Raw genomic sequence first — 24,479 nt, 5'->3', positions numbered from 1 at the left:
ATACTGTGTATACAGTTCAGATGTTGTATTCACGTAAACAGTAGCTTGGAGATCATGGTATTGATGACATATAATTCCATCTGTGCCCAAGCATAAACACCATTATTTGTTTTTTGTGTCTTTTCCAAATTCATAAATCATTCTCCCAAAAAATGTTTCATTTTTTGCTACCGGGAGTGGTATTTATTGCTTATTTAAGGAGGGGTACCTCCTTAAATAAGCAACCATTAATTCATTTAAACTTTCAGATATTTAGCTAGAGTTGATACCTTAACCTGTGGTACTGTCAGGCTTGTACAAGTGTCAGACTCTGTCCAATCGTAGCTGGGCAGATTTGCGAGGGGCACATTTTGGACGAAAGCAGGTGCAAAAAAATAACACGACTGTGAGTGAGTTCCATGACTCTGAAGGATGGCTGAGTTTCTTTTCTTTGTTTTTGGTATTATATCAATTTTAGGATATGTTTTCGACCATTAATCGCAGAATGCCCTGATACCCAACATTTTAAAGCCTAGATAAATATCTAAAATATCCATATTAAAAAGTGATATCCATTCATAAGAAGAGGAATGAAACCCAAACCATGATCATTGTTTTAAAACCACTTTTCACATGAGAAACTCAAAATTCAGAATACAGCATCCATCATGTGTCCTTTCCCTACCCGGGCGTGATATGGATGTTGTAATATTACAAAAGTTTATCATGTTAATATAGCTTCTTGTGGGGAATTCTCACATTGATGGAATAGCAATAAACTCAGAGGTGTGTGTGTGTGTGTGTGTGTGTGTCAGGTTTGCCAAGTCTCATGCATCTGATGAGACACTCAGGCGTTCAGCCTTTATCTCACACTCTCACGCTTCTCCAGAAATCTCATGCCAGAGCTATTTACAGATTTCCAAATGAAGAAAATTGTGCACAGATCCATTACACCAGACCAGCTGCCCAAAGTTACATATCATATCACATATTTATCTCTGCACTATTTAGTTTTATTTGATTCATCTAGGTTATGGCAGTAGATTTTGTTGTTGATTCCCTGAAAACATTTGCAATTAATTGTTATTAATAAATTAATTGAAAATGAGAAAAAGGTTCGTATTTTCTCATTTTATGGGTAGAAAAAGATGTGTACAATGCATGTAAGCACGTGTGTGTGCAAGACAGTCTCAAATGGAAAATCTCACTCCAGCCAACTGACCAAAGTTGGCAACTCTGGTATGTGTGTGTGTGTGTGTGTGTGTCTTTGCGTGTCTGTCTCTATTTGTCTGTTTCCAACCCGACACAACCTGATCCCAACAGGGAGTCCCATGACGCCAAGTGTTGCTAGGGCTGATCAATGACTTTCGAAGGGAGACATGGATTGATAAAACAACACTGAGAGAGTGCTGTGAAATCGAAGGGTGTTGGAAGCAGGTGATGATGGAAGCGGGTGAAGAAAGTAAAGAATGCAGGGGGATGAGTAGAAGAGGAAGTAGAGGAGAGGGACAATTGCGGGTGTGAGATGGTGGGCGAGACAGAGTGGGCCAGGGGGGATTACTATCTTTCACATGTTGCGCTGGATCATTCGGCTCTATTGTGGCCAGAACAATGCGGGCACGCAGGGCAGGGCTTAAAAGGATAGGCACAGGCGACCAGGCACACAGTGGATGCCTGTGAAGTGAGGGAACTGCTGAAAAAACAAGGTATCTGAAACTTTGCACCTCTTCATTGGCATGTGTGATATCAGTGACATAGATACAGGTTGGGAACAGCAGGACACTTCTAATTACACAGAATTATGAATGTATTAATGAATCTTCAGAAATCTACTTAAGTAAGCTTATAGGTAAAAGTTTTTTCATGTTATACTATCATTGGGAGACTCACACTCTCCAGCTTTTTGCCATGTAGTGCACTCAATAGGGACCGCTAATATTGGCAGAAAAATGTATGTGCACGCTTAAATTGTCAGTTGTCATTTTTTAACAATTATTTTTCTCACTATTGTGGACATTATTGGATTATTTATTAATCATTGCATTGGGAGAGGCAAGCAGCTATTAAGATTTGGTCACTTCAAAACACAAAATCAGATGAAAAGGTGTTCCACTAATTCAGTGTTTGCATTTGTTTGAAGTGCTTAACTGGGTATGTTAAGGCAAAGGCAATATTTTATTGGCAAACACTGTGTTGAAGATTCTGGTTTATTTCACAGATGAAAGCTTGTTCAAAAGCTGTAAATAGTTTGCAGTGTGTTATGTCATGGTGTTCTGTGTTGTGCTCAAAGCTGGTTTTTGAATTGGGCAATTGATGGGGAAACGCACTGTTGTCACTGTTTCATTCCTGTGACACATGTGTGCAATGTGCTGACCCAGGCTGTTCTGTGCAAACCAGGTCACATTTATGGCTATCTTGCACTAGCACTGAATCACAAAGAGAATGAATAGCCCCACTCCCACCCTGTTTCACAACACAGCACAGCATACTGAGACTATATTGCTTCATTACAGTGAACCCAAGCTCTTCATTGATAAGTACCAAAAGATTATTTGGTGATTGGTCACTGGTTTGATTCTACATTGGTTTAATTATATGCTTGTAATTGTCACCAACTTAGACAGAAAACAGTACAAGCGTTGTACACTTGTATTTGTGCAGCATAAGGGTTTATTCTACATTTACATGTACATTTCTACATTTCTCTATTAGGAAAAACATGCGTTCTCTCACTCTCACTCACTCTTTTCTTCCTATTGATAACGGCTGCATTTAGGAGGACTGTGCAATCCCAGGCTGCTCCTTGATGCTGTACACTCTAGCAGGTGGGGGCACACTTTGTGGTGTGGCTGCCCTAGTGCTGCTGATTGTCTCTACATCGACCGATTTTTGGATGCAATATCGCTACTCTGGAAGTTCAGCCAATCAAGGCCTCTGGAGGTTTTGCATCAATCACAAGTGCCATGCTCACACTGTCACTGTTGGTAAGCTGACAACTATATTATGGTTTATGTGTACTATAGCAGAATACTAAGCAAACATGTTCTGTAAATTGTGTTTTTTTCAATAAAAACATTATTATTATTATTATTATTATTATTATTTAATGAACTGCAGGGAAACTTATTAGGCCATGGTCCTATAAATCAGTAGCCACTAGAGAGTTTGAAATGACAGAGGCAGACATACTTTTGAACCAACTGTGTCTCACATTGTAATGTTTTCTTTTTTCATGTCACATTAGAGAATGTCCAGTAAAAAAAAGTAGATGAGACAGATGTCCATTTATTAAAATCAATTGAAATGCAGCTAAAAATACCTTTACAAGGTAATCCCTTTGTTAAGAGCAGGAATAATTATCTCTCTGTTGGTATTCATTTTCATGCTTGATTGTTAATCTTACTAAGTAAAGGGAAATGGGTCGAGATAAATGATTAGCTGAAAGGTTAGGCTTCTGCCCACTATTTCCAGCTGAATGTTTTGGACTATGTTATGCTGAGGTTTGTGTTAGAAAAGGTGGCTGTATCTTGTGTAACTAGCGGTTGCTGACAGGTGACTATGCATTTATCATCACGTAGCATTCTGGGATGCAACTCGAGCCTTCATGCTGCTGTCTGTTCTGAGCTGCTTTGCTGGGGTGCTGCTGGGCCTCAGCGCCTTCGCCAATGGAACCAGTAGACGAGTGAGGACTGGAGGAATTGCACTGATACTGTCTGGTGAGAGAGAGAGAGGCAGAGAGAGACACAGAGCGGGATAGAGTGAGAGAGAGAGAGAGAGAGACAGATAGAGAGAGAGAGAGAGAGAGAGAGGGGAGAGCGAGAGAAAGAGAGAGTGTGGGGAGTGTGAGAGAAAGAGAGAGTGTGGGGAGCGTGAGAGAAAGAGAGAAAGATACGGGGGGTGGGCGGGCAAGAGGGATGGCAAGGACAAAATATAGTATATAAAGGGAGCAAGACGCAGAGGGCGATATTTGGAGATTTGGCCCACTCAGTTCTATGTCAAACCGAAGTAGTTTTTTAGAACATTAACACTAACCGGCTAACTATAGTAACATCATATCCATTACCAGTTATAACTCATTTAAATTATTTTTGCTCGCTGTACAAGTTTGAAAATCTCTTTGGCTTGCTGGTTAGCTTAACTATCATTCACATAGTGGCAGGTGCCGTGCAGGTGTACCAAATGATACTGTAATGTATGGGCATAATAATAGTGTAATTCACATTAACAGTGAAGTATTCTACAGGCATAAACCTATACTCCAACGCTGTATTGTGTACCCAATAGTGTATTATTCCTACAGAACTGTATCATTTGTTTGCAACAAACATTTCCATCAAGCCAGAATTCACAACTGGGTGACAGTGTATAATCATGGCTTCATCTGCTACAACGGTAGCTTTTTCTAGGTAGCAAGGTCATGGCTATTTATAATTTTATGCTAACTTGAAACTTTGCTTTAGTTTGATACCACTGTTGATTACTGTTTGTGCATTCTTCTTATAATTTTAAGCTTTCAAAATTAACTAAAGAGACAAGTGAACTAAAATGTGTTTTTTAAACAATTTTTTTTCATTATTTTCCCACTCGGATACCCCTATCAAACCTGCCTTTTGTCTAGTATGTTTAAAATCCTTGTTCTTTCTGTCTCTTAATCCTCTCAATTCTTTGATCTCCTAGGGTTCCTTGCACTGTTAGCTTTGTCCATATATACAGGGGTCACTGTTAACTTTTTTGGCAAGCGGTTCCTTGACTGGCGCTTCTCCTGGTCCTACATCTTGGCCTGGGTGGGCATCATCTTGGCCTTTGCTGCTGGTAAACTACCTTTCCCACCCATCATTTTACTGGTTAATTTTTATACAAACACAGATCTAGATATACTATACAGGCCTGGTGGAGGTAAATAACACTGACATATTCTATATAGTTACCAACCCACTGGACTATATCGGCCAACCAGAATGTTGAAGTCTCAACCAGAATGTTTCTTGTTTGCCACAATTAAGAAAATGCAGTACCTACTGAATTAGGTAATTTGGCATTGATTTTGTACATTGATTTTGTGCCATTTAGAAGTAGTAGGTAAATATGTTGGTACACTATCGAACAGATTGTGATGTCTGCCTATTCAATACACAATTATGGTACATTAACTTGCACAACAAAAGCATTGTGATTGGAGTTGAAGATATGGAGAGTATTGATCACTGACATTTTAATTATTTGAAGAACTACTGGGTTTAAAGAATTGCATTGTTAGATGAACTGAAGTGTTCAGAATTGGAGATGAGGGAGAGGAGTCACACATTGAGTATGGTAATAGGTGCTCCAATGGAGCAGCCATTATATGCTATAAACAGTTCGTTAATCAGTTAAAACTCAACTGTTTTCATGACCCATCGAAAGGTCCAAACATGACGTTTGGTAAGTATACTGATTTAAAGTGTTGATCTTGTGTGATTTATAGTGTTCTCTCATCCTCCAGGGGTGTTCCAGATGTGCGCTTATCAGAAGAATGCCACTGGGCCACCTACTCCCAACATTGCAGAAAGCTAAACACACTCGCTTCCAAATCACCACCACATGACCCACATCACAAACAGCTAAACATCCTCATCTCCACATCACCATCACACTACCCAACATCACAGAAAGATAAACACATTCACCTCCAAATTAACATCACACAACCCATCATGACAGACAGCGAAACACACTCACCTCTAAATCACTGCCACACCCACATCTCAGGTAACTGGACACACTCACCTTCCAATCACCCTGACATAAAGTATACTTCCCCAGAGTGTAGTCCATAACCCATATTAAATTTACCCTTTTTTGGCTTGCAATTTGGCTGGTTCATGTGAAAACATGTACCAGGTAGTATCTGTAAGATCTCACAAAACAGTATTTCGGAGTGTCTCTCAAAACAAATTACAGTTTTGTTTCATGTTGAAAATCTCATGATTGGAACTTCGGCCAGTTGGAAATCATTGCCATTCCTTTGTCTCCTAATGTGTCAATGGCAATTCAAGTGCCCCATAACACCTGACAATTACGACCATGGAGACTGGCTCCCAACTGATAGCTCATTTTTTCACTAAACAAAGCCAGGTAATTTTCCACAACCATGATCCATGATCATAATCATAAGAACAAGTAAAAAAAATAAATAAAAAAACAAGATCTGATTACAGAAGCAAAATTTGGTATTCTGGTAAAAAAAAACAGTAAAAATTTCAAGTAGTAACATACAGTATTGTGTTTGTGAAATGAGCCCCTGAATAGAAACCCAACAATAACAATAGAATTGTTCATTATACTTGCCTGAACTAGCTTTGGCCAAAAAATAAAAGGACAATTTACAGTCAATTGGAACTGGGCAGTCCCTCTTTTTTTTACAGTTGAGGCCAAACGTTTACATACACCTAGGCTAAAGACATTCAAACTCAATTTTTCACAACTTCACACATTTCATGTTACCATACATTTCCTGTGTTAATAAGAGGTTAATTTCAAAATAATGGCTAAGAGACAGATTTATTTCAGCTTTTATGTACTATATCAGATTTTCAGTGGGTCAACATTTACATACACTTTGTTAGTATTTGGTGGCATTGCCTTTGAATTGCTTAACTTGAATCAAACGCTTGGGGTAGCCTTCCACAAGCTTCTCATAATACTTTGCCAGAATTCTTGCCCATTCCTCCTGACAGAATGGGTGTAACTCAATCAGGTTTGTGGGCCTCCTTGCTCAGACATACTTTTTCAGTTCAGTCCACAAATTTTCTATGGGATTCATGTCAGGGCTTTGTGATGGCCACTCCAATACTTTTACTTTGTTGCCTTTAAGCCATTTTGTTACAACATTAGAGGTATGCTTAGGATCATTGTCCTGCCAGAAGACCCAGTTGTGACCAAGATTTAACTTTCTAGGTGATGTCTTGAGGTGTTGCTTCAGTATTTCTAGATAATCCTCCTTCTTCATGATGCCATCTATTTTCTGAAGTGTACCAGTCCCTTTTCCAGCCAAACACCCCCACAACATGACGCTGCCACCCCCATGCTTCATACTGGGATGGTGTTCTTCGGATTAAAAGCTTCACCCTTTTTCCTCCATACATAGCGCTGATCATTATGGCCAAACAGTTCATAAAATCATTTAAAACGCCAGATTGAAGTTTGCAGGTGATCACCAGGGCGAAGACCTTGGCTTTTGGAGGAGTGTTCTTTGGTCAGATTAAACAAAAATTGAACTATTTGGCCATAATGATCAGCGCTATGTATAGAGGAAAAAGGGTGAGGCTTTTAATCCGAAGAACACCATCCCAACTCTGAAGCATGGGGGTGGCAGCATCACTGAGCAGGCAATAATGACCTGTCACAAACAATAGCAGTGGACACTGGAGGGCTGGAAAATAAAGAGATAAAAAGCACACGTTCCTTGCAGTTACAAAAACTGAGGCAGTTAATTTATTCCTGACAAAAGTAACCACTCCCATTTAATTGGCAGAGCAGAACCCTGTTGTCCATAATCGCAAACACAGCGGCACACCCTCCCGTGTGTGTAACCTACATTACCATGGTAAACTGTCCATTGTTCACTGTGTCATACAAGATACTGCAGTGTATTCAGATCCCCAATGAGTCAAAGTACAAAAACATGAAAAACGTCACAGTACACATTCCTACAACATACAATACTGAATCTGAGATTCTCATTAATTTTCTAAATATTATGCCAGAGTTTCAATTACTTATTAAAAAATGATACAAACAAGCAAAATCACCAAAACAAATGGTAAGCGGTGGCACAAATTGAGCCGCAGAGCATGTCCCTTTAAAAGCTGTACAATAATTTTACCAGTCATCAGTCAATTCTAAAAATGAGGAATTATGCAAGTTTTTCACAAACACAAAATCAAAGACAGAAACCAACTACATTAAGTGTTACACAAGAAATTTAAATCACTGTATATACATTTGCATTCAAGAATGAAGCAATGCGTTCTGATATGGCAGTGATCACAGCACAGGCTGCACTTTAAATGCTTGAAAAGTGGGTAGCTTTCAAATCATCCACTACAAAATTCCTCAGGAATACATTATTTGTCATGTATGAATCATTCAAAAATATCTCAGACGCAAAGTGCAGGTGGTACTCTTTTTTGGTGTAATGTCTGGGGTTTTCCATTCTGAAGTATGATTCTGACATACAGTACAGTCAAATGATCAAAACACAGAAGGTTACCATTGCTGATTCAAACGGCTGTTGTATCACATATCCCATAACTCTCCCTTATTATTGCAATGGATTGAACAATAACTCATTTTGTACACTGAAAAAATATCATCTACCTTTCAATACTTTCCACAAGGACTTATGTGGAATTTAAAATGTGTTTCCTTGGAATTAACTGAAAAACACAGGTCTTGATTTTGCATGTACATCCACAAGCTTTTCCTGTGAACACTGCAGGCTGTCACCATTTGTGCTACGAATTTCACTTTATGGTCCACCAAGACTCCCAACACCAACCTTTCACTCATTCACTGGAACACAAGACAGAAAAGAGCAGGAAATTATGTCATAAACAGCATTATAGTTAAGGAAGATAGTGCTTAAATTGTGTGGGGGTATATGGTATTAGTACGGACCACATTGTTGGGGAAGCTCCAGGGGAACGTAGTTGCTGTTGCAGAGGTGGACATAGGCAGCTGCCAACCTGCAGGGGGCGCTGTCAGGGATTGAGGCACAACGTCTTCTTTTGCACACAGACAGGAACTGCATAGGGTCAACCTGAGAGGGGGGTTCCATTCAGTTATAAATAATGTACATAATTTAATTTAATATCATTTTTATCAATAAATAAATATAATACATTGATTTAATTTAAATAATCAGAAGTAAATACGAAAACATAAAACTACTAAAGTTAATAATAGAAAAAAAATCTAATAATAATAGAATAGCATATCATCCAGATGAAAAAAGAATCCTCCTGTTATAGAAGTGAAAATTCTGAGTTCCACAAATGTTTGTCCTCAATCTTGTCACATATATGCTGATAACCAAGAACTCAAGATTTGCTCTCTCAGACAGACAGGGAATGTGGTGGTTTCCAGTAAATAGCTTACAAAATGAAAACCCTTTCAAACCTGGTCTTCACAGAACTTATACATATTTGTTGTGTAACACAGTAAATAAAAATGAAGGTATTGCAAGCCTGTCATTCCTCTGGTGAAATGAGACAGAGAGGCTACAGATATCAAAATAGTTTGACAATGACATTTCAAATTGTTTTTGGCAAAAGGCCATACAGACAACATCTGATTAAATATAGACAAAAATGTTGCTCAGTATGTTTAGATGGAATATTAACAAATTTAATTCTCGAATCTGATAGGTCGAGCCCGTTTCTCTCTCTTGGTGCCAGATCAAATCATTTCTCAGTTGGGAGAGATAAAAGTGGATGACATACTTTTGACCCCATCAATAATAGGCATTGGGCAGTATCCCAATAAGAAAAGTAAGAAAAGACTTAATAATAAACCCTGTCTGATCATATGAAATTGGTGAGGTCATGAGCTGAAATTAGCAGGCAAGTACTGCTGCAAAAATAATTAAATCTAAAAAAAGAGTGGGCAGTAGCTAGTGCAATCAGATTAATATTTGCTTTTCTTGATGAGCGATGGGAGAACTCACCACTCTGAAGCAGGGGCTGAGGGGGGAGTCAGGACTGGAGAACAGGGACACACACCTGGGCACGTCTGCAGTCAGGTCATGCCTGGAGGCATTGGAACAGAGTCCTGCCTTCCCAGATTCACTGTAACACTGAGCCCGTACCTGCTCACACGCAGGCACGCACGCATGTACACACATGCACGCACACAAATGCACGCATGCATGAAGACACAGACGTGAGCACAGAGACACACTCTCATGCAATGTATCTGCTTTAACAGTCAATTAAATGTGTTTTAATAGTACATTTACAGACTGGTATCCCTTCTCTCTTTTCTATCTAAATCCTTTGAATGTGCAGTATAGAACAAACTCTCCATATCTCACAGCAGAACCTACTTGACCTGAACCAGTCAGGCTTAAAAGTAGTCAACTCAGACAGCGCTCCACACTGTCGCTGATGCCTGTTACACATACTTCTTGATTTCTCCACTGCCTTTCACATGGTCAACCACCAGTTCCTCCTCACCACCTTTGCTGAGCTCATAGTTTGAGTCCTACCCAACAGGCTGCTGCTACTAGATGCTGTGGAGATGATCTACATCTGCCCCATGAAAACTCAGGGCTCTCCTATCACTCATATACTGATCACATTCAGCTTATCGTTTCTTTTCCCTCTTCTGGAAATGCCAAGTCACAGCTCAGCATACCTAGACATGTCAAATATGATAGCATCTCACCACCTGACCTGAAACTGAACCTTGGCAAATCTCTTACATAAGCTGCTCTCAGTAAGAGCGTCTGCCAAATTATGTAAATGTCAAGGTAAATAAAAATAATTGAGTGAGTGTCTGCATGCAATCACAGTAGCATGTGTAGGTCTCTCATAGCACCTTAGTCATACCTGCCAGCTGTGAATGAAGTGAGCCAAGCTGCTTGCCTGGGACCCATCAGGCAGGGGCAGCTCATTCCCTGCCTCATTATCATTGGTCCCCAGGAGACCAGCAGAAATGCCTGCAGAACGGAGATTCAAACCTGGTACAACTTGCTTGCCTCATTTGGTGTTTAAATGTATCACCTCAGCATAAGTTTATGAAACGCTAAATGAGAACAAGCCATTCATCTCATCTGGGACTGCCATTTTGCATTTAGTGAAGAGTATACAAAGCACTGTGTGAGTATTGGTAAGGATCCCAGGCAACAAGCATACACTGGGCCACTAGCGGCCTGCCATCGGCTCAGCTGTCAGCTTGCCAGCACTGCTAACAGCCGTTACAGCTGTCAGCTTGTTGGCAGACTGACAGTTGCCACTGATGGTGGTCCACTACATGCGGTGGGGCTTGCCCTCCTCCAGAGAAGTCCTCTCCTTTGGTTTCCTCGTAAAAACCAGCATATTTACAATAGGTTGGCTAAGTACCTAAGTAGTGCTTACCCTTCTAATAATAAGAAGAAGAAGATTCACATACCATAGATTCAATTATGATTAATGACCCATTAACTTCATACCTTTTCTACTTTGTAAATTCTTGAGATATACAATGTGAGAACATAGTGGAGGGGTTTCATATTACCATGCTGCCAGCCATCTAGAGTCAAACTGCAGAGAGCCTGTGATAAGTCACATGTCACAAGTGCTCCATCCTGATTAGAAACCTCTATAATGTTGGGTTCTCTCCTTATGGTAACCTCAGTGTGAGAGGCTGGTGCATCCATCATACGGCAGTTAACCTCCACCTGTAGAACACAGACAGAAAGTCATTATGTCCATCTCGTTAGGTCAGTTGGGATGTGATAGTATGGCTTACAACAGCCAGGCAGACTTGAGGGATTCCAAAAATTCTCCTATGAAAACCCAAATGGAGACCCGACAGGCTTACATTCCTGTTCAGAAATGCCTTGTGATTGGTTGACTTTAAACCACAAATGAATAAGATAATATTCTGCATTTTTACCTGCCCTTCAGGGAAGATGCTCACAGTGGTATTTCCCATTTCCACCAGTAGCAGGCGCTGTGGTGTCATATCTGGGCTCAGCAGTACAGTGAAGGATTCCTGGACAACATCGTGGGCTAGGAGGAGGGCACACCTCCCAGGTATTTCATACAGATGTCCGTCAAATGACACCACAAACTGGTTGGATACCAGGAGAGCCTGGTCTGAGAAGGGGAGAGAAAGTGGCTGCATTTAATGGGAGAGGAAGTGACATAAATGAAGCTAGGTCTAAAACGCACAAGAGTCAGCTGGCTTTATCAATCTAAGTGTGTACTTGTCATGCTGATAAAGCAAAATTGAAGATGAACTCATGAAGCAAAGTCCAGTAGCCAAACATTGCATTATAATCATTTAGAAGACACCCAACAACGAAAGGGCTGTAGGAGCTGCAACATCTGCTCTACACTGCTGCACATTGCTTTGAGGGAATGTATTCTGTGTTAAATAAAAACTCACGGCGGAAGGGACTGTCCATTAGCCTCCTTTTCAGTCGGTACAGCTCTGCTAAGGGTCTGAGAGAGGTAAGAGCCTGGAGAGGCTTCAGGAGCCACTCCTCAAGAAGGAACTCCGTCAGCCCGGCACCCCCAATCTCTGACCATGGCCCTCTTGGTAATGGCACCTGGACCGTCACTTCACAGCGCCTGTGACAAACACACAAACACCATGATAATCAGTCAGCTTTCATAATCAATCCCAGTAGTGATTCTTCAAAAGGTAAATTAGTCCAAAGAAGATTTCAGTCCCAACGAGGACCAGTAAACTTCCCTGCCCTGGTCCAGATGGGTACCTTTTAGAGAGCCTATACAATGATGCCAGCCGTCTTCTGATTCCAGTCAAGGCTGCTGCCACCTTAGCTTCTGTCCACTGTGCTGTTTGCTGGCTCACCTGAGACAGATACAAGCATGTACAACCGCAAGTGCACACACACACAGTCAGTTATACACACATGTACACACACTGAGCTTTAAGATCTTATTGCTTTACAGATAGTTCAAATATATGATTGACACCAATTCACAAAATCATATTCTTTAGATTATAACAGCTTTATTATCAAGCTTATCCTGAGAAGTCTTACAACGTCTAGGACCGTCGTGAGTGTTCCCAGCACTGCTTTTAATGGCGCACTCAGGTGTCGGTCCTCCAGTACTACAGGCAGCAGTTCCGCCAGTTTTTCTGCCCACAGAGTTGTTGTCTCACGCCACTCCATGTGTAGCCACCTTCCAGTCACATCCTGGTACACACCAGCCAATGTTGTCAGTGGCTCTGAAAGCAGACATACACCAGGTAGTGTTGTCAGTGGTCCTGGAAACAAATGTGCATTCTTGGCTTGGAGTGACAGGGGCCCCGTGGAATTTGCGATTCTGCATAACCCTTCAAAACCCTGTTATGAGCTAATTGGGTAGAGACACCATGTTATGTGTTAACTGTGTAAACACACTGCTTTTTGAGTTAGCAGATTAGAGACACCATGCTATGAGTGAGCTGGGTAGAGACATCATGCTATGCGTTAACTGGGTAGAGACTCCATGATATGAGTTAGCTGGGTAGAGACACTGTGCTATGCATTAGCTGGGTAGGGACACCATGCCATGCGTTAGTTGGATAGAGACACTGTGCTATGCGTCAGCTGGGTCGAGACACTGGGTAGAGACACTGTGCTATGCATTAGCTGGGTAGATACACCATGAATTATCTGGGAAGAGACAGCGCTGTTATGAGCTTATGGGCAGAGTGTGACTAAGTCTCACTCTTGAGTTCCTGCTGGATCTGCAGGGAAACTTGCTGCAGGGAGTCCAGACAGCGTGGCAGGGTGTCAGTGAGGGCGTGGCGTAGGGAGCCTCTTCTCCAGACCTGCCAGGCCTCTCTCAGCCCCTGGACCAGCAGAACCTCAGCCTTCTGTGTCAGGCGGTAAGGCCGCTCACTCAGTTCCTGAAGAAACAAGCTGTCTTTAGACTTGGTGGACACTGGTGAGAATTATTATTCAGAATGCTAACAAACATAGCATTTTATGAGCCTACAGTAATTGATATTGCATGGAGCCTGTTTTCTTACCCACATTATCAAGTCTTCTGTTTGACTTAGGGTATTTATGTGGGTCAGAAAGTTACACAGCCATGTGCTCCAGTAATTGTCCTGTGTGTAGTAAATGCTTTGCACTGACCTGGCACTTGAATTCCACAAGAAGGCGCTGCAGGGACTGTATTCTGGCCAACAGCTTGTTCCTTATCTGGGAGCCAAGCACACGAACCCGAGCCTACACAGACATCATATAAGACCACAGGGCATATTTCAAGCATTTCCATGCAGTATCAAGGTCCTTTCCAGAGATACCAGTCATGAAAAAGAGAACTTAATATAAAGGCATTATTTTTCTCTGACATAAGTACATAGACATTACGTGAAAACACTTTATTGTAACATCATATGCATGCACCCACAACTAATGGTAAGTGCAGGTAATACAATATTGAATTGCATTTTTTAACATAAATGAATCTTGTTTAGAGCTGGACATTACATGACTCAGCCCCTGAGAATCTTACTGACCTGCTGACCCTGTACAGCCCGTAGATCCCACTAAGTCTCTCCAAGTTTATCCTGCTTTAAAACGTTTTTCTTTAAAAAATGTCTAAAAAATGTTGCTATTATTAACATTATGCCCTGAAACGTCTTACCTCCGTTGTCCATAGGTTTTCCACACACCCTTGTGCAACTAATGTCAAACTCTGATTGGCTGCACCCACAGAGACTGACACAAGCTTCTGGTACTTGGCTCCACCCTCCCTCCTCTGGGCAGCAAAGGTAATATGGCGTCGTCCCTCCAGACATAGTGCTATGGTGACGTCATCATCTGACACAGATATGCACATATGCGCACAAACACACACACACACATACACACACACGCACACGCACGCCCACACACACCCGTAAACACACATACAAGCACACACACACCCGTACATGCACATACATGCACACACACAAACACGCACACACACACACACAAATACATGCACATGCACACACAGTAAAAACAGAACAAAACAGCTTTTAGTCTAGTATTTTTAATAGGATAATTGTTTGTGTTGGCTACCATAATATATCTCTGTCCAAAAATGGCAAGGGTCTTATCTATATATTTATATTAATAATTGATTCAAAATTATGTGATCAAAGTGCTTAAAAGAATGTGCATGCAAAAGCAGTGAGACAATATTGGCATATGCAATATTACCACGTCAGTCTTACCATCATTGTATCCAGCAGCTGCTTGCAGGCAACGGCCCTCTAGTGCCCCCTGAAGCCAGACCCTCTCAATATCATCCAGTCGGGCCTGCATCAGGAGCCCAAGGCCCCTATGGGACAAGGTTGCACTGCTCCCCAAATCTAGACTTCCATCACCCACCTGAAACTACAATACACACAAACACCAGCAAGTTGGCTGGCAGGAGTTTTACCAATGATATCTTGTGTAGCAGTGTGAAGCTGATACAGTGAGCTGGAGAAGCAGGCTAATGTACTCACTCTAGTGAGTATGGAGAAGCAGGCTAGTGTACTCACACTGGTGTGTATGGAGAAGCAGGCTAATGTTCTCACTCTGGTTTGCAGGGAGAAGCAGGCTAATGTACTTACTCTGGTGTGCAGGGAGAAGCAGACTAATGTACTCACTCTGGTGTGCAGGAAGAAGCAGGCTAATGTACTTACTCTGGTGTGTATGGAGAAGCAGACTAATGTACTCACTCTGGTGAGTATGGAGAAGCAGGCTAATGTACTCACTCTGGTGTGCAGGGAGAAGCAGGCTAATGCACTCACTCTGGTGTGTATGGAGAAGCAGGCTAATTGTGCTCACTCTGGTGAGTATGGAGAAGCAGGCTAATGTACTCACTCTGGTGTGTATGGAGAAGCAGGCTAATTGTGCTCACTCTGGTGTGCAGGGTGAAGCAGGCTAATGTACTCACTCTGGTGTGTATGGAGAAGCAGGCTAATTGTACTCACTCTGGTGTGCAGGGTGAAGCAGGCAAATGTACTTACTCTGGTGTGCAGGGAGAAGTTGGTGCGATGAGCGGTAGAGGTGTTGGTGAGGGCCAGCGTGAAACTGCTGTGGTGGGGCTCCCCTGACACAGACAGGCGGGTCTGGGTGTAGAGCAGCTCCTTGCCAGTGTTGACACGATGATGTCCAGACACAACCCAGGACTACCAGACACACAAAGGTGCAAGAGTAGTACACACGCCATAGCAAAGACAGCCATTTCAGTACATTTGGGGCTGGTGGTGAGTAAACGTGTATCTGTGTATGTGAATGGCATGCACCTTGGCTTGGAAGACGAATAATTAGTGTGATATGTGATAATGTGTGTTTGTGAGTGTGTGTGTGTGTGTATGTTGTTGTTTTCATTACTCAGGTGAATGAATTTATGTCATCATTTATTGTAAGTCACTGTGTAAGAAAGCTTCTGCTAAATGAACATAGTGTAATATAATGTAATGTACTTTTAGAAGGTTCGTAGAGGGTCATTGCATGAGCACACTCACAGGGTGTGGTGGGCAGAGGCCCAGCAGTAAGTGATGCTCCAGGTGGGTTCTGCAGTCAGTGTGCACTTGGGCCAGGAAGGTGTGGGATGGGCAGGGGGAGGGAGACACATTTTCAGCTCCACCTTCTAACTGCAGTGTGTGCATTCCCCTGGCCCCTCTCTGTGGAAACACACAGAACAATAGAAAGACCACGCCTGCACAATCAATGTAACATTACTAACATAACAGACAACGCACACAATCAAAACAATATAGACAGCACATACCAGCCAAACAACCTATACAGCATAGACAGACCATATGACATAGATAGGGCCTGGATAAGCAAGCTGGTTGTTATTTCACATGTATTCCAATCTGCCACTTCCAAGTGGATGGATAGGCAGCTCATATAACATCCCATAAAACCAATATGAAAGACAACCTGCAAAACCCATACAACATACAGTAGACAAGATGTACTTGTAGAGAAAGAAGAGAAAAAGGCAATCCATATAAACCATACAACATAAAAACCCATACAGCATACACTATAAGTAAAGGATTTCCCTGTTAGCCTTTTCTGTACAACAAACAAGCACATACACACGCATGCACAACACACACAAGCATACATGTATTTTGTTGTTGTTGGTGGGTTCTAAGTTCTCATGACTCATTTTTTAGGGGAACTACCATCTTCTTATCACTGAAATAAAATGACTTTGAGCATTGTAAATTTGTGATTGAATATTGGCTGAAACGAAGTCTGTGCACTAAATTCATGGAATTTAAGAGAGACTAAGTGTCTTTACAGATCACAAACACAGTTGATGGCAAAACGCCTTTAAGATACTGATTAATATGAACAAACACAGGCATTAAGACCCAGAACCTAAGAAGTACAGTACCCTCTGAACATTGGTAATCGGATTGAAAAATAAATGTTAAGTAAAAGGCATTCAGTCATTTACACCAGTAATTTACATTAATAGAATGCATCTCTGCAGCTGTGATAGCCCACTAAAGGTGATTTACTGTACCTGGTACTTCATGCTCTGTGTAATTCTCTTATTGCCCCAGTTCAGCTCTGCCATCTGGGAGTAAGAGTTTCTCTCCCGAGCCACTGAACCACAGCCTTGAATGTCCACTAGGGGGAGCACGGTCCTCAACTGAAACGCAAGCATCCGCAAATCAGATAACACATAGTACAGTCCTATTAGCCATTATCACAGACATTCAGAATGAGAACATTTTAATCTTTAGTTAATAAAGTAGGCTACATTATAAATTTACATTCATCAAAACACATCAGGACTTAGAGGTGCAAGACATGAGGTCAGCGTGCAAGCTTTAGAAATTGGGGAGATGTTAAACACATACTTGGCCAGGCGAGAGATAGAGACAAGCGTTTCCCCTGCTGAAGTCAGTACGCCAGTACTTGTTCACACGCAGTGTAAGATTTACAGGCATCCCATCATTCCAAGACAGTTGAGCCTAGAACCACAGAGATAATACGTTTAAAAAACACACACAATCTGTACTTTTGCCAGATTTTAATTTTAGTCTTTGTGAAGTGAAGTGAAAGTGAAGTTTGCTCGAGGACAGGGAGACATTTGTAATTTTTCACAGAAAATAAATGTGTTGGGGGACATTCAGCATGCTCTACTGAATCTAATTGACTTTTAAATGTTCCTTGGGTGCTCAACTGAGAATTCAATTTGAAAATAAAAAAAATGCGAGGTACTCACAAAAATGTTAAATTCTTTGTGAATCTTTTAATATTTTATTTCCTCACACTAGTCTTCTTATTACAGTGTCACATTTTAGCTACTGGCTACTGCCAGCAACTGAAACACAGCTAGAAAATAAACTGTTAAATAATTCACAAGGAATTAAATATTTTTGCTGCCCTTTTTATTATTTTCCAGGTGTCCTTACACTTACAGCTTTCAGCATGTCCTTTATGATTGTATGCAGGGAAATAATCCATCCATGCAAGAATCATTATTTTCCTCAAGTGTAAACCCTTCTCTGGTAGAGGCAGTAAGGGGGGATGGAGTAAAGTACAGCATCTGTGTGAGGTTTATCTTGAGCTTTAATGCAGTACGTGAAATGTAGCGTCCAGAATTGCATGTGTGTGTGTGAGAGAGAGAGCATAAATGCATGCCTTCTGTGTGTGTGTGTGGGTAAGAGACAGAGAGAGAGAGAGAGAGAGAGAGAGAGATTGGGAGTGCGTATGTGAGCATACAACCTACGTGTATGCGTGCATTCTGTGGGTGGATGTGTAAATATTTGCGTGAGTGCGTGTCCTGTACATGCCCTGTGCATATGTGTGTGTGCAGATGTTTGTGTTAGTATGTGCACCTGTATGTCTTACCTGATGGCTGTTCCCCTGCCCTCCAGTGTGATGGAGAGATGATGTATGTAGGTGAAGGTGGGATAAAACAGGGGTGAAAGGTTGCCTCAGGTCCACCTGACCTTCCCACCTGTCCTCTTCATGGCTCCAAGAGCAGAGTGCTCGGACCTGGCAGCCAGATAAAGACAATTTCACTCACCAAAGAGGCAACATTACTGACAAGCAACGCTATTAACATACTGCGCGACTGACACATACGTACTGTATATAATACAGTACTGACACACAGTCCTTCCAACACACAACATCACTGACAGAAAGCAGTATTGACATTAGACAAGTAATACTCCTGACATACTTGGTGCTTCACAATATTGCATACAACTCTATTGCTAGATAATCTTAGTCTTAGTCTTCCTGTCCCCAACCTGCTCATGGCTGCCGTGTCCCATCCAGTCCAGTCGCACACGGTCCAGTCGCCTGTGAGCTAACCTTCCCAGCTGGACATCCAGATTGCACTCATGAGGCAGAGAGGCAAACGCACTGGATATCTGGACTGAGAATCAATCAATCAATCAATCAATCAATCAATCGTTACCTGATTTTTATAGCACCTTTTACAAGAAAGTTGTCACACAGCACTTCACATTTGGTTTGGTGACTACATTAATAAGACAACAATACCAGGCTGCAACTCAAGAATTAAGCAGCTCAATTTGGGTGTAGACTCAGCTTATAGGAGACAGGTGTTCAAGGAGAAACCCAGAAGGCAACTTTTCAGTTTTGATTTAAGACCAAAACAACCACTGGAGGCATGAAGTCACTACTCAAGCTGCTTTGAACTTAAAGTGCAGTGTCTTGCTTTAAACCACAAACCTGTAAATCATAAATCAACCTGTTGGCAGATCATCATAAAAACTTCTCTAATTATCTAAAATATCCTTCATCACACACAAAAAACTGGGCCAAAACTGAAGTGGTATTTAATAAATCCTGAAAGTGAACTACTCAATTCAAATAGATTGCTATAACCTGCTAGTGGACAACACCATACCTCTCAGTCTGCGGGTTCCTTTCTCCTGGTCAGGGGGGGTTGTGTACAGGCCTGAGACCCTGAGGTCCTGACCTCCCCACAAAATGTGCTGTTGCAGTTGTCGGGTGTGGCTATCCCCGTCATAGGTCATCCTCACTTCCACGGTCTTGGGGAGGGTTTTGAGCTAAGAGTGAGGAGGGGTGGGAATGAACCTGGTCATGACCAAGTTCCCAAGAGTAGCCAAGCAGATGACGTGGTCATGAAGGACATATGCTCAGCGAATGATGACAATAACAGCCTACCTGCAAGAAGGACTGGTCAAGCTCAAGAGTTTGGCTGTACCCAGTTTTGGTCAGAGCCAGGTCCCCTCGCACCCGTAGCTCCCCCCTACCCAGTTGCAGCTCAGCTGCTCCCTGTAGCCTGGTACTAGTGTGGTTCAGCTGCAGATGAACAGGGGAGAATACACACCTGCTGACCTCCAAACACATTCCTGTGTATAAATTCTCATATCATTTCTGGCTGTGCGATTTTATGTTACCAATTACAGGCGGCATAAAGAACGAAAGGGTTTATGCTAAACTGGTAAGAGCCATAGCTTCACTGCACCTGCGTTTGGGTTCCAAGATGTGATGGGAGATAGCGCTGCAGCCCAGGTATGCTCTGACGAAGTGTCACATCAAACTCTTTTCTAGAAGAAAGAATAAAACAAAATGTCAGGAATAAAAATATTAAACCAGTAAATCTGTGGTTTACGAACCTCATGAGTCACCATTGAAAACCATGGGAAATATTTGGTTGCATATAATTAAGGTTAATAAATTAATATTAGCATGGTTCATGAGCATTTGCAGAATGTGATTGGTGGGGGGTCTGAGTGTACCTGTTGGGTAAGCTGTGGCCCTGCACTCTGAGTGCCAGGGAGGAATTGGTCTCAGGGTTCACAGCCAAATAACCAGAGAGCTGTGAGTCAGTCAGCCTTCCCCAGACCTCCAGCTGGAAACATGCACACATAATAATAATAATAATAATAATAATAATAATAATAATAATAATAACAACAATAATAACAACAATAATAATAATTATTATTATTATTATTATTATTATTGCTGTGGTTGATATTTTCAATCAGAATTACTACTCATTATTACAACGATTCATTATATTGTACAATACCCTTTTTAAAAAGTTTGTTATAAGATATTCAAGATACTGTCATTTTTAATAGATATTCTGTCAGCCAAAGATTTTTCACAGACATTTTACACACCTACCCCTTCACTGCTATTACAATAATGACTGGCCCTGTTGTGCTACTACTACCATGTTCAAGTCTATTCCTCAAGTAACTATAAGTAACAGTTATTTCTGGAACTCTCTATCTGCTTGTTTGATTGACCTTTTTATCAGTTATGGTCACAGTGCACTGAGGCGTGCCTTCAGTGATGCAGCACCCGAATGCTCACCTGAAGCATCGGGGTGTCTTGGCCTTCTGCGTTTTCCTGTATCGCAGCTCTGATCTCCCTTCCTTGTGTCCCCCAACCTCCCACCTCCCCAGCAACACGGATCTGCCTGCCGTCACAATGCACATCCGCGGACACACGCCTCTGGACCCCTGAGGACACACACACGTAACATAAGAACACTCCTGGTGTACCACTAGAGGATGGTTCCAGACGACAATGCTGCTATGAAAACAGGAACAAATACAATTAGCAAAGCCTACATTGACCTTTAATGATGTTTGTTACCAAGGCACTAAAGAGTGATTACGTAAACAGATTATGGAGCAGGCACCAGAGTGCAGAGAGTTGATGTTGCTTTCTCTTAGCCAGTGCAGCACTGCTGGGACTATGGTACACCCACCTGCGTACTTTGCAGAGAGGGTAGTATTTAAAATGCGGGGCAGTCTGACTGTGAGTGAGGGGGTGCTGGCCAGCGAGAGCAGCAAGTCCAGGTGACCTCCAGCTATGCTGATGTTCAGGGTGGAGACCAAAAGCTTCTCCCCTTCCACAGACAGACTTGCTTCAGACTGAAGCTGAGGAAGGACACCATGCACGATACATACTGCCTGCAGACAGAGAGCCATACATCAGGAAGTGAAATGTTGAATGTTGTCAACATACTATACTGACTCCTTATAATATAAAGAATTACCCTTCATAATTTAGAAAATGTGAACAGCACATAATAGCAAACCTGCACTAACTTCCATCAGCTTTTGTAACTATAACTGATTACATATGTAACAACTAGCATGACCCAACATTCACCTGTGTCATGCCCTCATGCAAACAGCTCAAGGTGCCATTACCTCAACGGCCTTCGGAAGGCCGAGCCGCTGTAGCCACGGCAAGCTGTGCCGTAGTGCACCAGCCACCTCCACGTCCGTGGGTGTGTCCCTCAGCTTAGCTTTCAGACTCGCCAGTCCATCTCCAAACCGCAAGAACAGCGCCAGGCTCTTGGCCTCCCCCAGGGCTAGCTCAGCCTGACCCCATTCACAAATGCAGACAACAGAAGAGTGGGCTGCGGAATTACAGCAGGAGAAGAAAGGTCCATTTGTATTCAGATGAGACCCTGTGACTTACCTGGATGCTGTTGTTCCCTGGAAGTCCCCAGTGTTTCAGAGAGTCCAGTGTGTGAATAAGGAGATACTGCCCTCTGAGCTCACCCTGTGACCTCTGCACTCTCACCACCTCGCTGATCTGCAGGGATGCACCAATAGCAGTTTCCACAACATCCAGGGAATAATATACACTGTGAAACATTCACTCCCTTCACCATATAAACACAATGTCTTCGCATTTTCAGACTGGTCACATTTGAAGACTTGAAACAGTTCACCTCCTTGTCACGTTTCAAGTGTAAAAGCACAGTCCCCATCTGTTCCGAAACCAAAACCAGGAACCAGTCTGAACTGACAGATTATGGAGTGTGCCACAAACTGAAACCTAGTTTATTACAAAAATATGACAAAAATATTCAGCACTGCACACTCCTTCTATATAATTGCTATATGGTTCCCTTAAAAATAATCAATCAAAGACAAAATTCCCCACTGCACGCTACTGCCCCCTACCTGTTTGCTGTCCAGGCTGCAGCTCAGAACCCGATGGTAGTGGTCAGGCCCCCTCTCTGAGCTGATGGACAGTGTGGCATTGGCAGGGACTCCGCTACTCAGTAAGAGAGGCACTGAGTGAGTGATCTGGACCAGTGTCTCCTGTTGGCCCTGAGACACACACAGCAGAGGGAACACTAAAGCCAGAGGTTGGAAATCCAGCTCCAGAAAGTAAAAGTCCTCCCCAGTATTTTGTTCCAGTCACCCGTATTTGCTAGCCAGGAAGTAGAAATAATTAGTGAAATCAGCTAGCTTCATGGCTGGAAGAAACACATGGCAGGACTTTCTGACCCCCTGCCTCTGATTAAAGCCAGAGTTCACACCAATGCATTGCCTATGAAGAGAGCACCTTCCTCACTGACAACCTGCTCCCTTATCCTCGCAGTAATGGCAAGTGAGCACATAGGAGAGTTAAGGAATGGCTTTGAATTCACTTGATGTTATTAAATACTTTCTGAGTTATCAAGAGCACTCTACAATTTCAATAAAATTCTGCAAATGCATTGAAATTTCACTTGAACTCTCATCTTGAAATTGAACTCACCTAAGAGCATGTATATCAAAGGCCCTGTTAGCATTTAAGGCAATATAATTCCTGTGGATTTCAAATGCAATTAATATTAGTTTAAATACACTAAATTATACACAGGTCAGTAAGTTCCAGCAATGCCAAACCTGACAAGATAACATACACACCCTGCCTGTTTTCAGTGTCAAATGAGCCTGCAGTTTTGGCTCGTCAGTGAGGAGAGACAAATGTGAATCCAGAAGCTTCTTGTCAATGAATAAGAATCCAGACCCCTCCATTCTCGATGGAGTCCCCATTTCCTGTGAATCAAAAAATAATTCACACTGCTTAATGGAGATTGCACTTCACCAGACAACTGTCCTCTGAAGTGAAACCTCAGTGGGTAAATATGACTGAAAGTTCCATGCCATGTCAAATGGGAAGAAAGGCATCCGAAGAGTGAAGCACCTGCAGGGTCGAACAGTTGTTCTGCAGCAGCACCGTGCCCCGCAGCTTGTCATGTGACTGCAGCCCTACGGAAGCCCGGAGGGCACAGCTGCCCAGCTGCAGCTCCAGCTCCCCTCGGCGTTGCCGTGGACCTGCCTTCCCGGTCACCAGCAGCCGGCTGCGGCCTGGAAGCCCCCCCGCAGCCGAGAACCTGTGCTGCAGCACCGCCTCCACCTGGAGCCCCGAGCCGCAGCCCGCCCACCCCGCTTCCAACACGCAGCCATCCAACCGGAGGGAGCCATTCAACTGGGTCTGCGCAGGAAGCCCAAAGGCCTGGAGCAAAGTATTCAATACGTAAGAAAAATCATTATATCATAAACATGAACATAATGACTAACACTCATACAAGTATACATGTAAATATTCATGAATGATTGTGTCATACATATACATACACATGAATGTGCAGAACTAAGACTATCCCTGGAACTTTCTAAATGCCAATTTTGTCCCTGGCACTCTTCAAAAATCATATAAAATGCATGTTTTTCTGTTGAAAAGGTTCATAAAATAACTTGCATATTAAGGCAGCTCTTCCAAGTGTGTTAATTGGCACTCGTATAGCCCCCTGAGGCGAGAGCAGGCAGCTTTAGTCTTTCACAGCGAGTGATGACACTTCAGATCTCAAGGACAGATCTCCAGGACCTTAGAAAGTGTCCCCTCAACATTTGGAACCACATAATACAACTATCAGACAAATATATTCATGACCGTGCATTAATAACGGTATCATATTCACTGAGATGAATATGCATGGAGAAGACTTCCATTTCTTTCCCCG

General features: G+C 42.3%; 2 protein-coding genes across 6 annotated transcripts in view; one reads left to right on the top strand and one right to left on the bottom strand.

Moving 5' to 3' along the window:
• The first annotated feature begins 2,785 nt into the window (after positions 1-2,785).
• On the top strand, positions 2,786-5,820 carry lim2.2 (lens intrinsic membrane protein 2.2). Its single transcript, XM_035423737.1, has 4 exons — positions 2,786-2,963; positions 3,558-3,695; positions 4,657-4,791; positions 5,462-5,820. The coding sequence occupies exons 1-4, from the start codon at positions 2,786-2,788 to the stop codon at positions 5,530-5,532; spliced, it is 522 nt and encodes a 173-aa protein (XP_035279628.1). The 3' UTR covers positions 5,533-5,820.
• Positions 5,821-7,423: 1,603 nt separating this feature from the next.
• LOC118228818 overlaps positions 7,424-24,479 on the bottom strand; it is a 52,574-nt gene continuing 35,518 nt past the window's right edge. For 4 of the 5 annotated variants that reach the window (XM_035420276.1, XM_035420277.1, XM_035420278.1 and 1 more), the window contains exons 45-74: positions 23,660-23,971; positions 23,380-23,511; positions 22,645-22,794; positions 22,154-22,270; positions 21,880-22,053; positions 21,432-21,636; positions 21,032-21,180; positions 20,446-20,558; positions 20,172-20,253; positions 19,868-20,005; positions 19,587-19,749; positions 18,961-19,088; positions 18,554-18,700; positions 17,557-17,670; positions 17,217-17,345; positions 16,195-16,353; positions 15,694-15,855; positions 14,911-15,073; positions 14,334-14,509; positions 13,820-13,912; positions 13,407-13,587; positions 12,734-12,921; positions 12,443-12,540; positions 12,112-12,296; positions 11,617-11,819; positions 11,236-11,398; positions 10,569-10,678; positions 9,686-9,826; positions 8,638-8,779; positions 7,424-8,532 (exon numbers count right to left, since the gene is read on the bottom strand). In XM_035420276.1, coding sequence (XP_035276167.1) covers positions 8,522-8,532; positions 8,638-8,779; positions 9,686-9,826; positions 10,569-10,678; positions 11,236-11,398; positions 11,617-11,819; positions 12,112-12,296; positions 12,443-12,540; positions 12,734-12,921; positions 13,407-13,587; positions 13,820-13,912; positions 14,334-14,509; positions 14,911-15,073; positions 15,694-15,855; positions 16,195-16,353; positions 17,217-17,345; positions 17,557-17,670; positions 18,554-18,700; positions 18,961-19,088; positions 19,587-19,749; positions 19,868-20,005; positions 20,172-20,253; positions 20,446-20,558; positions 21,032-21,180; positions 21,432-21,636; positions 21,880-22,053; positions 22,154-22,270; positions 22,645-22,794; positions 23,380-23,511; positions 23,660-23,971 — 4,428 coding nt within the window. In that variant the 3' untranslated portion in view covers positions 7,424-8,521. Of the gene's footprint in view, positions 8,533-8,637; positions 8,780-9,685; positions 9,827-10,568; positions 11,399-11,616; positions 11,820-12,111; positions 12,297-12,442; positions 12,541-12,733; positions 12,922-13,406; positions 13,588-13,819; positions 13,913-14,333; positions 14,510-14,910; positions 15,074-15,693; positions 15,856-16,194; positions 16,354-17,216; positions 17,346-17,556; positions 17,671-18,553; positions 18,701-18,960; positions 19,089-19,586; positions 19,750-19,867; positions 20,006-20,171; positions 20,254-20,445; positions 20,559-21,031; positions 21,181-21,431; positions 21,637-21,879; positions 22,054-22,153; positions 22,271-22,644; positions 22,795-23,379; positions 23,512-23,659; positions 23,972-24,479 lie in introns of those variants that run through there. The other variant, XR_004765545.1, reaches the window with a different exon arrangement.

This window comes from Anguilla anguilla, chromosome 6 (assembly GCF_013347855.1).
Source record: "Anguilla anguilla isolate fAngAng1 chromosome 6, fAngAng1.pri, whole genome shotgun sequence".
Lineage (NCBI taxonomy): Eukaryota > Metazoa > Chordata > Actinopteri > Anguilliformes > Anguillidae > Anguilla > Anguilla anguilla.
This window is presented reverse-complemented; position numbering and strand designations above follow the sequence as displayed.